Genomic DNA, 12,457 nt, shown 5'->3' with positions numbered 1-12,457 from the left:
TCTATTCTGTTGCACTGATTCACATGTTAGTTTTTGTATCAATACCACACTGTTTTGATTACTGTCATTTTTTGGTATTTTCTGAAGTCTGGAAGGGTTATTCCTCCTGCTTTGTTCTTTTTCCTCAGAATTCCTTTGGTAATTCTGGGTCTTTTATGGTTCCATATAAATTTTAGGATTATTTGTTCTATTTCTGTGAAAAATGCCATAGGTAGTTTGACAGGGATCACACTAAATCTGTAGGCTGTTTTGGGTAGTATAGTCATTTTAATATTAATTCTTCCATTCCAAGAGCCTGGGGTACCTTTCCATTTCTTTGAATCATCTTCAATTTCCTGTATCAATATTTTATAGTTCTCAGTATATGTCTTTCACCTCCTTGGTGAGGTTTATTCCTAAGTATTTTTGGATGCAATTTTAAAAAGGATTATTTTTTTGCATTCCCTTTCTGATATTTCATTGAAAGTGTAAAGAAATGTAGCCAATTTCTGTGTGTTAATCTTGCATCCTGCTACCTTGTTAAATTTATTTATCCATTCTAATAGTTTGTGTGCAGAGCCTTAGCATTATGTCATCTGTGTATAATGGCAATTTTACCTTTCTACCACTCTGAATAGCTTTTATTTCTTTTTCCTATCTGACTGCAGTGGCTAGGACTTCCAGTACTACGTTGAATAGAAGTAGTGAGAGTGAGCATCCTTGTCTTGTTCTATGTTTTAGCAGGAAGGCTTTTTAGCTTTTCACCATTGAATGTACTTTTGGCTATGGATTTGTCATAAACAGCCTTTATTACGTTGAGATATGTTCCCCTTATGCCCACTTTGGTAAGAGTTTTTATCATGAACAGATGTTGAATTTTATCAAATGCTTTTCCTTTATTTGTTGCGATGACCATGTGGTTTTCGTATTTTCTTTTATGGGTGTGGTATATCACACATTGATTTGTGTATTTTAAACCATCCTGGTGATCCTGTGATGAATCCAACTTAATGGTGGTATATGATCTTTTTTATGTGTTGTTGGATTCAGTTTGCTAATATTTTGTTGAAATTTTTGCATCTATATTTACCAAAGATATTGGCTGAAAAGATATTTTCTTTTTTGGTAGTGTCTTTGTCTAGTTTGTTATCAGTGTGATGGTGGCTTCATAAAATGACTTTGGGAGTGCTCCCTCCTCTTCAATCTTCTGGAAGAGTTTGATAAGGATCAGGATAAGTTCTTCATTGTATGTTTAGTAGAATTCTCCAGTGAAGCCATCTGGTCCTGAACTGTTTTTTTTTTTTTTTGCAGGGAGGTTTTTTTTTGTTTGTTTTACTTTTTTTATTGTTAATTACAGATTTCATTTCACTTCTAATTATCTGTCTGTTCAAATTATTTGTTTCTTCTTGATTCAGTTTTGGTGGGCTGTATGTTTCTAGAAACTTGTCCATTCCTTTTAGGCTGTCCTATTTGTTGAAAAATAATTGTTCATAATATTCTCTTGTGCCTTTTTGTATTTCTGCAAAATCACTTATTTATCCTTTATCCTTCATATTTTATTTGGTTTTTCTCTCTTTTCTTCTTGGTGAGCCTGTCCAGAGGTTTGTCAATTTTGTTAACTCTTTCAAAGAACCAGCTCTTGGTTTTGTCAATTTTTTCTAATTTCTACTTTGTCTCTGATATTAAGTTTTCCTTTCCTTCCACTGACTTTAGGTTTTGCTTTCTGTTCTTTTAAGCTTTTTATTTCAGACTTGTCTTATTTCTTGAGGAAGGTTTGCATCACTATGAACTTTCCTCTCAGACCTGCTTTTGCTGCATCCCACAGATGCTGAATGGTTGTATTTTCATTGTCATTTGTCTCAAGCTATTTTTTAATATCCTCTTTGATTTCATCATTCACCCGTTGATATTTCTTAATAGCATGTTGTTTAGTTTCCATGTAATCATTTTCTTTTTTCTCATGTTTCATGTTTGAGATAATTTCTATCCTCTTAAATTTGTTGAGGCTTATTTTACATCCTAGTAGGTGGTCAGTCCTAGAGAATGTTCCATGGGCACTTGAAAAGAACACATATTTTGCTATTTTGGAATATAATGTCCTAAAAATATCAATTAAGTCTAATTGTTCCATTGTATTATTTAGGATCTCTGTTGCCTTGTTGATTTTCTGTGTGGAACATCTGTCCATTGACGTGAGTGGGAAGTTAAAGTCTTCTACCATTATTGTATTCATGTCAATTTCTCCCTTCACATTTGTTTTCTGTTATGTTCATTTTATGTATTTGGGTGCTCCTATATTAGGTGAATATGTTAATACATATACTATCCTTTTCTTACGTCGATCCTTCTATCATTACATAGAGTCCTTCTTTATCTTTCTTTATGGACTTTGTTTGAAAGTCTATTTTGTCTCATGAGTATTGCTACCCCCACTTTCTTGTCATTTCTGTTTGCATTAAATGCCTTTTTCCATCCCTTCACTTTCAATCTATGTGTATTTTTTGCCCTATTAAGTAGGTCTCTTGTAGGCAGCATACTGTAGGCTCTTATCTTTTTAACCAATCTGCCACTCGAAGTCTTTTAATTGGATTATTTATTTCATTGACATTTAAGGTAATGATTGATAAATATATGTTTATTGCCATTCTAAACCTTGTTTTCCAGTTGATATTTTATTTATGGTTCCTTTCTTTGCCTTATTGTTTTTCCTTCTGTGGTGAGATGGTTTTCCTTTATATTACACTTGTGTTCTCTTCTTTTTGGTTTTTGTGAATCTATTGTATGTTTCTAATTTGTGATTACCTTCTTTTTAAAGCATATTAACACATTCCTATATCTAGTTGCTTTAAATTGGTAGTCACATAGGCTCAAACACATTCTTTTTAAAAATATATACATTTTCTTTACACTTTATTATTCTCCCCCACCACATTTTTTTTTTATTTTGATGCCTTTTTTTTTATATATCTTCATGTTTTTTCTTTTGCAGTTCATTGTGGTTATCATAACTTTCACCAAAAAAAAATTTTTTTAACTTCTATACTGGCTTTATTTAAGTGACTTATTTTCCAGTTGTAATTTTCTCTTTCCTATAGATTCTTACTTGTTTTCTATTTAGAGAAAACCTTTCAATATTTTATTTTAGAATATCTTTAGTATTGCTATATTCTTTTAGTTTTTGCTTCCTTGTGAAATTCTTTATATCTCCTCTATTCTAAAGGATAATCTTGCAGGGTAGAGTGTCCTGGGTTGCAGGTTTTTCCCTTTCAGAACTTTGAATATATCTTGCCACTCCCTTCTGACATGCAATGTTTCTGTAGAGAAATAGGCTGAGAGCCTTATGGAGATTCCTTTGTAACTATTAATAACTTGTTTTTCTCTTGATGCCTTAGAATCTTCCCTGTAACTTTTGCCGTTTTACTTACAACGTGTCTTGGTGTAGTTCTGTTCAGTTCATATCGTTTTGGACCCTCTATGCTTCCTGTAACTGGAATTCTGTTTCCTTTAGGTTTGATACTTTTAAGCCACAATTTCTTCAAATATGTTTTTGATCCCTTTTTCTCTTTCTTCTCCTTCTGGGATCCTATGATGTATAGATTGACATGCTTTATATTATTCCATGAAAAAGTGTGAAAGTAAAAGTATTAGTTGCTTAGTGATGTCTGACTTTGCAATCCCGATAAGCGGACTGTAGCCACCAGGCTCCTCTGTCCAGGGAATTCTCCAGGCAAGAATATTAGAGTGTTTGGCAGAAAGCAACACAATTCTGTAAAGCAATTATCCTTCAATTTGTAAAGAATTAAAAAAAAAAAAGAATACTAGAGTGGGTAGCCATTCCATTCTCCAGAGGATCTTCCCGACCCAGAGATTAAACCTGGGTCTCCTGCATTGCAAGTGGATTCTTTATCATCTGAGCCACCAGGGAATATTACACAGATCTTGTATATTGTTTTCATTTTTTTATCTTCCCGTCTGCTATTATGATTAGGTGATTTCCATTATTTTATCTTTCAGATCATGTACTTTTTTTTTTGCATTATTCAGTTTGCTATTTATTGCCTTTCACTCAGTTTTCCTCTCATCAAATGAGCTTTCTAATTTTTCTTGGTTCCTCTTCATAGTTTCTAGTTCCTTTTTAAAATAATCTGCATTTCTATCAATAGTCTTTTTTAATTCCTTTGTTATTTTTATTTTCTCTTTTTATTTTAACTCAGAGACTATTATACTGGAGACGTCTGTTTCACTGTTTCTTCTTTCAGGGGAATTCTCTTGATCTTTTAATTAGGAATGGTTCCTCTGCTTCTTCATATTCCTTATATTTCTCTTACTTGATGAATTTAGGAGAAGCTACTGTGGTCTTGGAGAGCTGTTTTTATGTGGGAGTGTTCCTGTGTAGTGTAAGTGAGTCTAATGTTTTTGGCTGCATGGGCTGTTTTTAGTACAGATGCCTGCCGCATGTTTCCTCAGTGTGTGCTGTTTGTTATCTCTTTGGTAGAACATATGACTGGCATGGTGATAACAAAAGCCTGCACTGGATATTAAGCAGGGCCTCCTCTTTGCTCTATGGTTGTCACAGTTCTGTTGGGGGCAGGGCCTGCTCCACAGTTGTGGTAAAAGCCCCCAGATCCATTTCTGAGCTGTGATGTGAAATAGGCAGGTCTTTGGAGAAGGCAATGGCACCCCACTTCAGTACTCTTGTCTGGAAAATCCCATGGACGGAGAAGCCTGGTAAAGCTGCAGTCCATGGGGTTGCTAAGAGTCAGACACGACTGAATGACTTCACTTTCACTTTTCACTTTCATGCACTGGAGAAGGAAATGGCAACCCACTCCAGTTTTCTTGCCTGGAGAATCCCAGGGATGGGGGAGCCTGGTGGGCTGCCATCTATGGGATCGCACAGAATCGGACACAACTGAAGTGATTTAGTAGTAGCAGCAGCAGTTATGGGAGGAGCCACTGAGCATACCTCTTCCTCCAGAACTGTCCACCAGAGAGTGTATTCTATGGTGTCACCTGTTACCTGTGATACAGGCTCACAAAGTACACAGTTCCACCTCAGCCATGGGAATGCAGTTGGCCCTGGTGTTCCTCCAGAGCTATATTCACAAAGCCACCAGCACAGATCTGTAGGTGCAGTTCCACTTAAGTCAGGTACCAGGACCACAGTAGTTGTGCACCTGGACTTGCTGTGCGAGCTATGGGAGCAGTCCAGACCCAGACCCACCCCAGTGTGCATGTGCCTGCCAGCAAAGCCCACAGCTGCTAATGTCAGAACTGCCCAAGCCATCGGAGCACCCAGAGTCTGCTCGGATGTCCTGCAGCACTGAGTTTACAAAGGCACCAGTGGCTAGGGGGTAAATATGTGGATTACACAGCCATGAGGAGAGGGCTCAGTTTCAGCCCTTCTTCCTACATCACGTAGCACCTGCAAATCAGGTCCGATTTCAGCCCCACCTCCACATGTGGGCAATCCACTGGCTCTTGCACACTCCCAGAGCTCACAAAGGTGGAGCCACACCCACTGTGAGCATACCAATAGTGGGGCTGCTATGGCAATCTTCATCTACCCACTAACAATAGCACTTCACTTCCTTGGTAGGCTGGGAGTATGCATGTACTCCTTGGTTGCAGCCTATACCGCACTCCAGGCCTTTCAGGCTGTCTCCATGCGGGTCTGTCCTTTGAAGCCCACGTTTCAACACTCAGCACCACCACACACTATCAGATACCAGGTAAGTGGCACAGGCTCCCTGTACTGGTCCCTCTCTGTTCTTGCCACAAACCAGCAGCTGTACTCTCCTCCGAACCCCTGAAGCTCCCTCTCTGTCCCAGCTGATCTCCCCCCATTTGAAGGGCTTCCTAGGGTGAGGAAACAGTTCCTCTTTCACAGCTCCCTTCCAGGGATCCCATCCTGATTTTCTTTTTTCTTTCACCCTACCCAAGTACGTGGTGATCTTTCTTGCAATTTTGATGTTCCGAGATCTTCTGCCAACATTCAGGAGGTATTTCATAAGAATGGTTCCCCATGTGGATATATTTTTGATATATTTGTGGAGGAGGTGAGCTCTTCATCTTTCTATTTTCCCATCTTGACTGGAACCTCCTCCCATGTGGCTTGTTTTAAATGAACCTACAATGATACCTAGTAATCACTACTACCTGGACTATCCAGTCCATGGAATTATCCAGGCCAGAATACTGGAGTGGGTAGCCTTTCCCTTCTCCAGGAGATCTTCCCAACCTTGGGATTGAATCCAGGTCTCCTGTATTGCAGGCGGATTCTTTACCACCTGAGCCACAAGGGAAGCCCAAGAATATTGGAGTGGGTAGCCTTCTTCTTCTTCAGGAGATCTTTCCAACCCAGGGATCAAATCCAGGTCTCCTTCATTACAGGCAGATTCTTTACCAGCTGAGCACAAGGAAAGCTCAAGAATACTGGAGTGAGTAGCCTATCCCTTCTCCAGTGGATCTTCCAGACCCAGGAATCAAACTGGGGTCTCCTGCATTGCAGGTGGATTCCTGACCAACTGAACTATTGGGAAAGCCCAAAGGAAATAATGTCATCTGTTAAATGGCCATTTTTAACATTTATCAGGAATCAATGCATCCAGCTCTGTGAAACAAGTTGTGGGAGAGTAAAAGAAGTGTCAAGAGAAGGATTTGCAGCTTCATTGGACTGATGCATCACACTGTGCTGAAAACTGTCTGTAAGCTGATGATCACTATTTTGCACTGAGTTTTCTATCCAAAAACTTGACTGGGAAGGAAGGGCTGTTGGTCACAACTTATTTTTCTAAAAAAAACGGGACTTGGAAAACTAATGGGAATGAGAAAAGCTAAGGAGAAAACACAGTTAACCAAAAGGATCACATGTTCCTAATTCCATTTTACATTTTCCTGCTAAGTTGAAACTAAAATAGAAGTTAAGCCCGTATCTTACTAAAAGGACAGACAGAGTATTTGCTGGGACCAATTCTAAAGCCTGACAGGAATTATAAAGAAGTTCTCCTATAAAACTGAATTCCACAAAGGTGAAGAGTAAACTGTACGGGACCGGGACAGAGGGATAATACCAAATGGGGACTGTGACAATTCTGTTTAAACTGACTTATAGCAGTGATGGTGTTTGTCCTGCTGGCTTTGCTGTGACTCAGTCACAGATGATGCGAACACGCATAGCTGACTGGGAACAAGGAACGAGGGCTCCCCCTCCTGGAGAATCTCCACACCCTTTTACCTTTGTTTTTCAATAAAAAGGAACAAATAATGCTTCCATTTCTACTGCCCTATCCAAGAATGTGACCATCAGTTAGGCTGTGATATTTGGCCATTTCCTTGAGCCAGCCTATTGGCTTACTGTTATACTGGACAACTCATTCTATAATATAACATGGAAGAGCTTCTCCACTATCCTCTTTGCACTACTTTTCTACCAAGGACCACTAGAAATAACCCAACTTGAAAGAAAGGAGGAGGAAGTGGACGAGAAAGAAACCAAGGAGGTGGGAGTACATGGAGGGAATCTGTAGAGCTTCTTTAGTGCTGACAGACATCAGGCTGGAAGTCATGGCTTTAGTCTGTTAGCCAAGTGGACTAGTCAACTGACCCCACAAGGAGGTAGGTTTAACCACACAGACATAAGCAATCTGGGACTAGAACAGACCTTCCACATGGTAAGAAAGAGCTTGTCCCTAGAAAAGCATCAGGAACTGCCTGCTTCTTTTAGGAAGCTCACTTCCAAGAGGAAGAGGGCAAAGCTGAGCTGAAGAAGCTCAGGTATTTACCCAAGATTGACGCATCAGGGAAATAACTCCACATCTCATGGGGCAGAGTGAGAAAAGGGGTGGACAGAGAAACATCACCCTAGTAGAGACCTTTCCACCTGGAAGGCAACATCAGAAAGAGGTAAAGGCATTGCTTCTCTGAAATATCATAAAACAAAGCCCTGAGATAAGCAGAAGGTGGCACACCTGAGGATGTAAAAGAGGGATTATGAAGCTAGACTAGAGAGGTCAGCACAAACTGTAATTAGAGAAGTTTCTCACAATCAATACTATGGATTTTAGCCTTTACTGTAAAGTCTTAAGTAATCCTAATGAGGTTCTAATTTTAAAAGATTACCCTAACTACAAGGGGCAGTGGGAGACGCCTGGGACAAAGATGGTGATGACCAAGAATAGATGTGAGAAGACCAATGAGAAGGTCTTTCAATTATTTACAGATGAGAGATGATGGATGGCTTAGACCGGGATGGTGGCAGAAGGGTGGCAATGAGATAATAATAGTTTCTGGTGTTTGTCAAGTTCTTACTATGTGTATTGTTCTAACAGCAACATCCTTATGAAATAGGTACTATTATCCCCCTTCTATAGAAGGGAAATCCAAGATATTAATACAGCAATATTAAGTAGTTTACACAAGACTGCACAGTTTTTAAGTAGTGGAACCAGGATTTGAATCAAGTCTCTCTGCTTTCAAAGCCCATTCTCTTTACCACTAAATGAAGTGAAGTTGCTCAGTCATGTTCGACTCTTTGCAACCCCATGGACTGTGTAACCTACCAGGCTCCTCTGTCCATGGGATTTTCCAGGCAAGAATACTGGAGTGGGTTGCCATTTCCTTCTCCAGGAGATCTTCCCAACCCAGGGATGCAACCCGGGTCTCCCACATTGTAGGCAGACGCTTTACCATCTGAGCTTCCCCAATTCACTGCAAAGTAGATGTCTCTTCTGCTTTCAGAGCAATCAGCCCTTGCTTTCTCCTGTACTCTACTTCTGGCCTGCTGCCATTTTCTGACCAGAAGAAATACTATACGCCTACCCTTTCCTCTTGAGTCAACCTCCTCAGTAGGAGCCCCAGTTACCTACTGTCTAGTGCATAACCACAGCTTCCTTGAACTCCTTTCAGTCCCCCTCAAAGCTCAATGTAGGCAAATAGTTCAGCTAACCACTCCCTTAGTTTAGCTCTCCAACAGAAGCAGCAAAAGTCTTTAACATTTACAACACTGACTACTTGGTGGAGGGGAAGAGTAAAGTAAGAAAATGACAAATTCTTCAAGAGGGGGCCATCAAATAAAATATTCATAAAATGAAAAACATAATTTTTTATAATCTGATTTTATCTTGTAATCATATTGCTTAAGAAAACAAACCAAATAGAAAGTAGTAGATACTGCTAAACTAGTAGACAGGGCATTTCAGGAGTTTGCCTCAATTCTTCCACTGGCAAAATGGAGTAATATTTCTCATTACATTTACACAATCGTTGTGCAGATAAGATGGTATCATAGACATGAAAGCAATTTTGTTAAGTTGGAAAAAAAATTATACATATATAAGATATTTGTGAGCAGCCCCTCAAATAACCCAAATGGGTTTAGGAAATCCAGCGTCCTAGACAGGATAAACCAGGTATGCCACAGTAACCAACAATTTCAGAATTTTCATGGTTTAACATAATAAGGGTTTGTTTGTTTGTTTTTACTCATAATACTTCTCTAGCATGAGCCAGCAAGGAGATCTGCTCATCATAGTTACTTATAATGGACCAACCACCATCTCAAACACTTCCAGTTGCATTAATGGAGGCAAAGAGAACACTCTGAATAGTATCACACCCACAAGTTAATGCTTCAACTGAAATGCTCACAGCTCATAGACCAGAAAGAGTAACCATGTGTCCATAAGGCGGAAAGCCAGAAACACTAACAGACATCAGTAATGGATACCATAACCAAAAATGGAAACTAACCCTAATATTTGAAGAGTGCCAGACACAACAGATACAAAAAGTAAAAAATAAAAAACCAACCTCAGTGTTCCCAACCCAGTCCTGTTTCAATGCCAGGTATAACAAGTATTTCCCCCTTTACCTCAGCTAACAGTGCCCCAAATTTCTTAGTCCTGTGACCTAGATTGACTCAACTCCCAACCATAACTCCAAGGTCAGGCCTTCTGCTGCTGCTGCTAAGTCGCTTCAGTCCTGTCCGACTCAGTACGACCCCATAGACAGCAGCCCACCAGGCTCTCTGTCCCTGGGATTCGCCAGGCAAGAATACTGGAGTGGGTTGCCAGATTAGTTTAAATCAATTACATGGCCTACTCTTCTAATTACAAATTTGAATTCAAGGATCAGCACATGACCTACATCATGTGATTAAAGTCTTACTAATATATCAGTTTTGGGAATTTGCTGGCAATATAGGCGTTTTCTCTCCTACTGAAGTCCAACCTGGAAGAAAGTAGCCTTAGGAGTCACTGATAGCATCTTGGGACCATGAATGGAGAAGGCTGCCAAGAATAAATTCTACACTGAAGATGCAGGGCCAAGAAACACTGAGAATGAAATCAAACCAAGCCTCTTCTGAGAAGAACCCTACCTCTCAACTCTTTAGTTATATGATATGTCCATGCCTTACATTGTCTGTGTTAATTTGAGTTGATTTTTCTTTTACTCCCAACCAATCAAATCCCAGGTAAGAGTCTTAATAATATAATAAAAAGATCAGTTTACATTTTTATATAATAATTTACTTTTATCTCTATATTTGCCTTAAAGGGTGAGTCATGGAAGGCTGAGCCTAACCGCGTTCGGTGGTTGTCTGGGGACACTGCCTGCATCTGTAAATCCCACAGGCCAAACCCCAGGAACTTTCGCAATGAGTACCAAAGTTTAAGCACTAGCAAAAGATCTTCCCAAATTTGATGAAACATTTTTATTCCATGTCAGTTATAAAAAGTAACTGTCAGGATCTTGAAGGGGGAAAGCCTATTTTTCTTTCCAGAAGAGGAGGCAGATATAGTATTGTTATAGTACATCCTGGATTCCAGAGAAATAGCCCTGACTAAGGGAGGGATTATCTTTAAACCATAAAATGAAAACCAAAAAGAGACTGTGTCCACAGACTACTTGCATTAAAAAGGAAGTGGCCTAAAGGCATTTGCATCACACGGAAATATGTGCAACGCCCATGTTTATGCAAAGATCCCAAAAGAATGCATGTATGGGGCAAGCGGGTGTGGAGATCCGGTGTCTGGCGCCTCACTGGTACCAGGGAGAACCACAACTCCTCAGTATTAGTCAAAAGTTGCCCAGTGAGGAGCCCACAAGTGTTCCTATTTGGAAGGAATGGAGAAGTGATAACTACAGAGGGAGGGTCAACACACAGATGAGGCTTTACTGAGAACCGCTAAATCCTTATCATCAGCACCAACACCATCACGATCAGCAGCTTCAGAACATTCTCCTAAGCTTCGGCTCCCCACCATGAACAAAAACATGTGTGGGAGGAAAAGAACAAAGGGACATGTCCCTGAACCTTTATCTTTTCGTTTAATTTAGGACCTTCTATGTGTCAGGCACTGGATCGTGGAGCCAGGACTACCGATGTGAATAAACAAAGACCCTACCCTCTGAGAGGAAGTTTGCACTTTAGATGTAGGGAGAGAGGCAGACAATAAACTTGTAAACTGATAACACAAATTAAGTCAGCGATCTGTGCCATGAAGAGAGCAGTGAGCAACAGAGCAGGAGCACCTTCCCTGACAAGAGTCTTTAAGAAGCTGCTTGTTTGGCTTTCCAGGTTAATGCAACCTCAAGATTTCACTATCTGATAAGAGTGCTGGGGCACCTGTCCCCCAAGGATGCCCCAAACAGTCCTTCAGGATAGCACAAAAAAATAAATAAATAAATAAAACATATATATGTGTGTGTGTATCATATATATTTTAACAAAATATTCAAAAGTTAGGGTTTCCAAAAAAAAATGGTTCCTAATGTGCAAAGTACAGATTGTCTTTATTATATATGTATACACATTAATGGACTTCTTTGTGGCTCAGTGGTAAAGAATCCACCTGTCCATGAAGGAGACATGAGTTTGATCCCTGGGTCAGGAATATCCCCTGGAGAAGGAAATGGCAACCCACTCCAGTATTCTTGCCTGGAGAATCCCATGGATGGAGGAGCCTGGCGGGCTACAGTTCAAAGGATCACAAAAAATTTGGACACAACTTAGCAACTAAACAACAATAATACACATATTCATATAAACATATACATAAATACATCTATATAAATACATATATATTTAAGACTCCTCAGTCCGTGGAATTTTCCAGGGAAGAATACTGGAGTGGGTTGCCATGCCCTTCAGGGGATCTTCCTGACCCAGTGATTAAACCCATGTCTCCTGCTCTGCAGGCAGATTCTTTACCATCTGAGCCACCAGGTATGCCCAAATATTATAATTATATATATATATATGAGAATATTGGGAAGGTTTACTTTTCACAAGACGCATATTCAAAAAGTTTGAAGACTGCCAGATGAAACACTGTCATGGTCAAAGGAAATGAGTGTGGCCCGTGTGGCATCAAGGGCTTCCCAGGTGGCACTAGTGGTAAAGAATCTGCCTGCCAACACAGGAGACTCAAGAGATGTAGGTTTGATCCCTGGATTGGGAAGATCCCTTGGAGAA

The 12,457-nt window shown here is 39.8% G+C and overlaps 1 protein-coding gene across 1 annotated transcript in view; it reads right to left on the bottom strand.

Annotated features, from left to right (window-relative positions):
• Nucleotides 1-12,457, bottom strand: part of ATP8B4 (ATPase phospholipid transporting 8B4 (putative)) — a 284,625-nt gene that overhangs the window by 203,354 nt on the left and 68,814 nt on the right. Inside the window, exon 5 of the mRNA XM_052647369.1 lies at nucleotides 4,946-5,302. Coding sequence (XP_052503329.1) covers nucleotides 4,946-5,302 — 357 coding nt within the window. The remainder of the gene's footprint in view (nucleotides 1-4,945; nucleotides 5,303-12,457) is intronic.

Source organism: Budorcas taxicolor, chromosome 10, assembly GCF_023091745.1.
Source record: "Budorcas taxicolor isolate Tak-1 chromosome 10, Takin1.1, whole genome shotgun sequence".
NCBI classification, from domain to species: domain Eukaryota; kingdom Metazoa; phylum Chordata; class Mammalia; order Artiodactyla; family Bovidae; genus Budorcas; species Budorcas taxicolor.
Note: the sequence above shows the minus strand (reverse complement) of the source record. Positions and strands in the feature narration are given on the sequence as shown.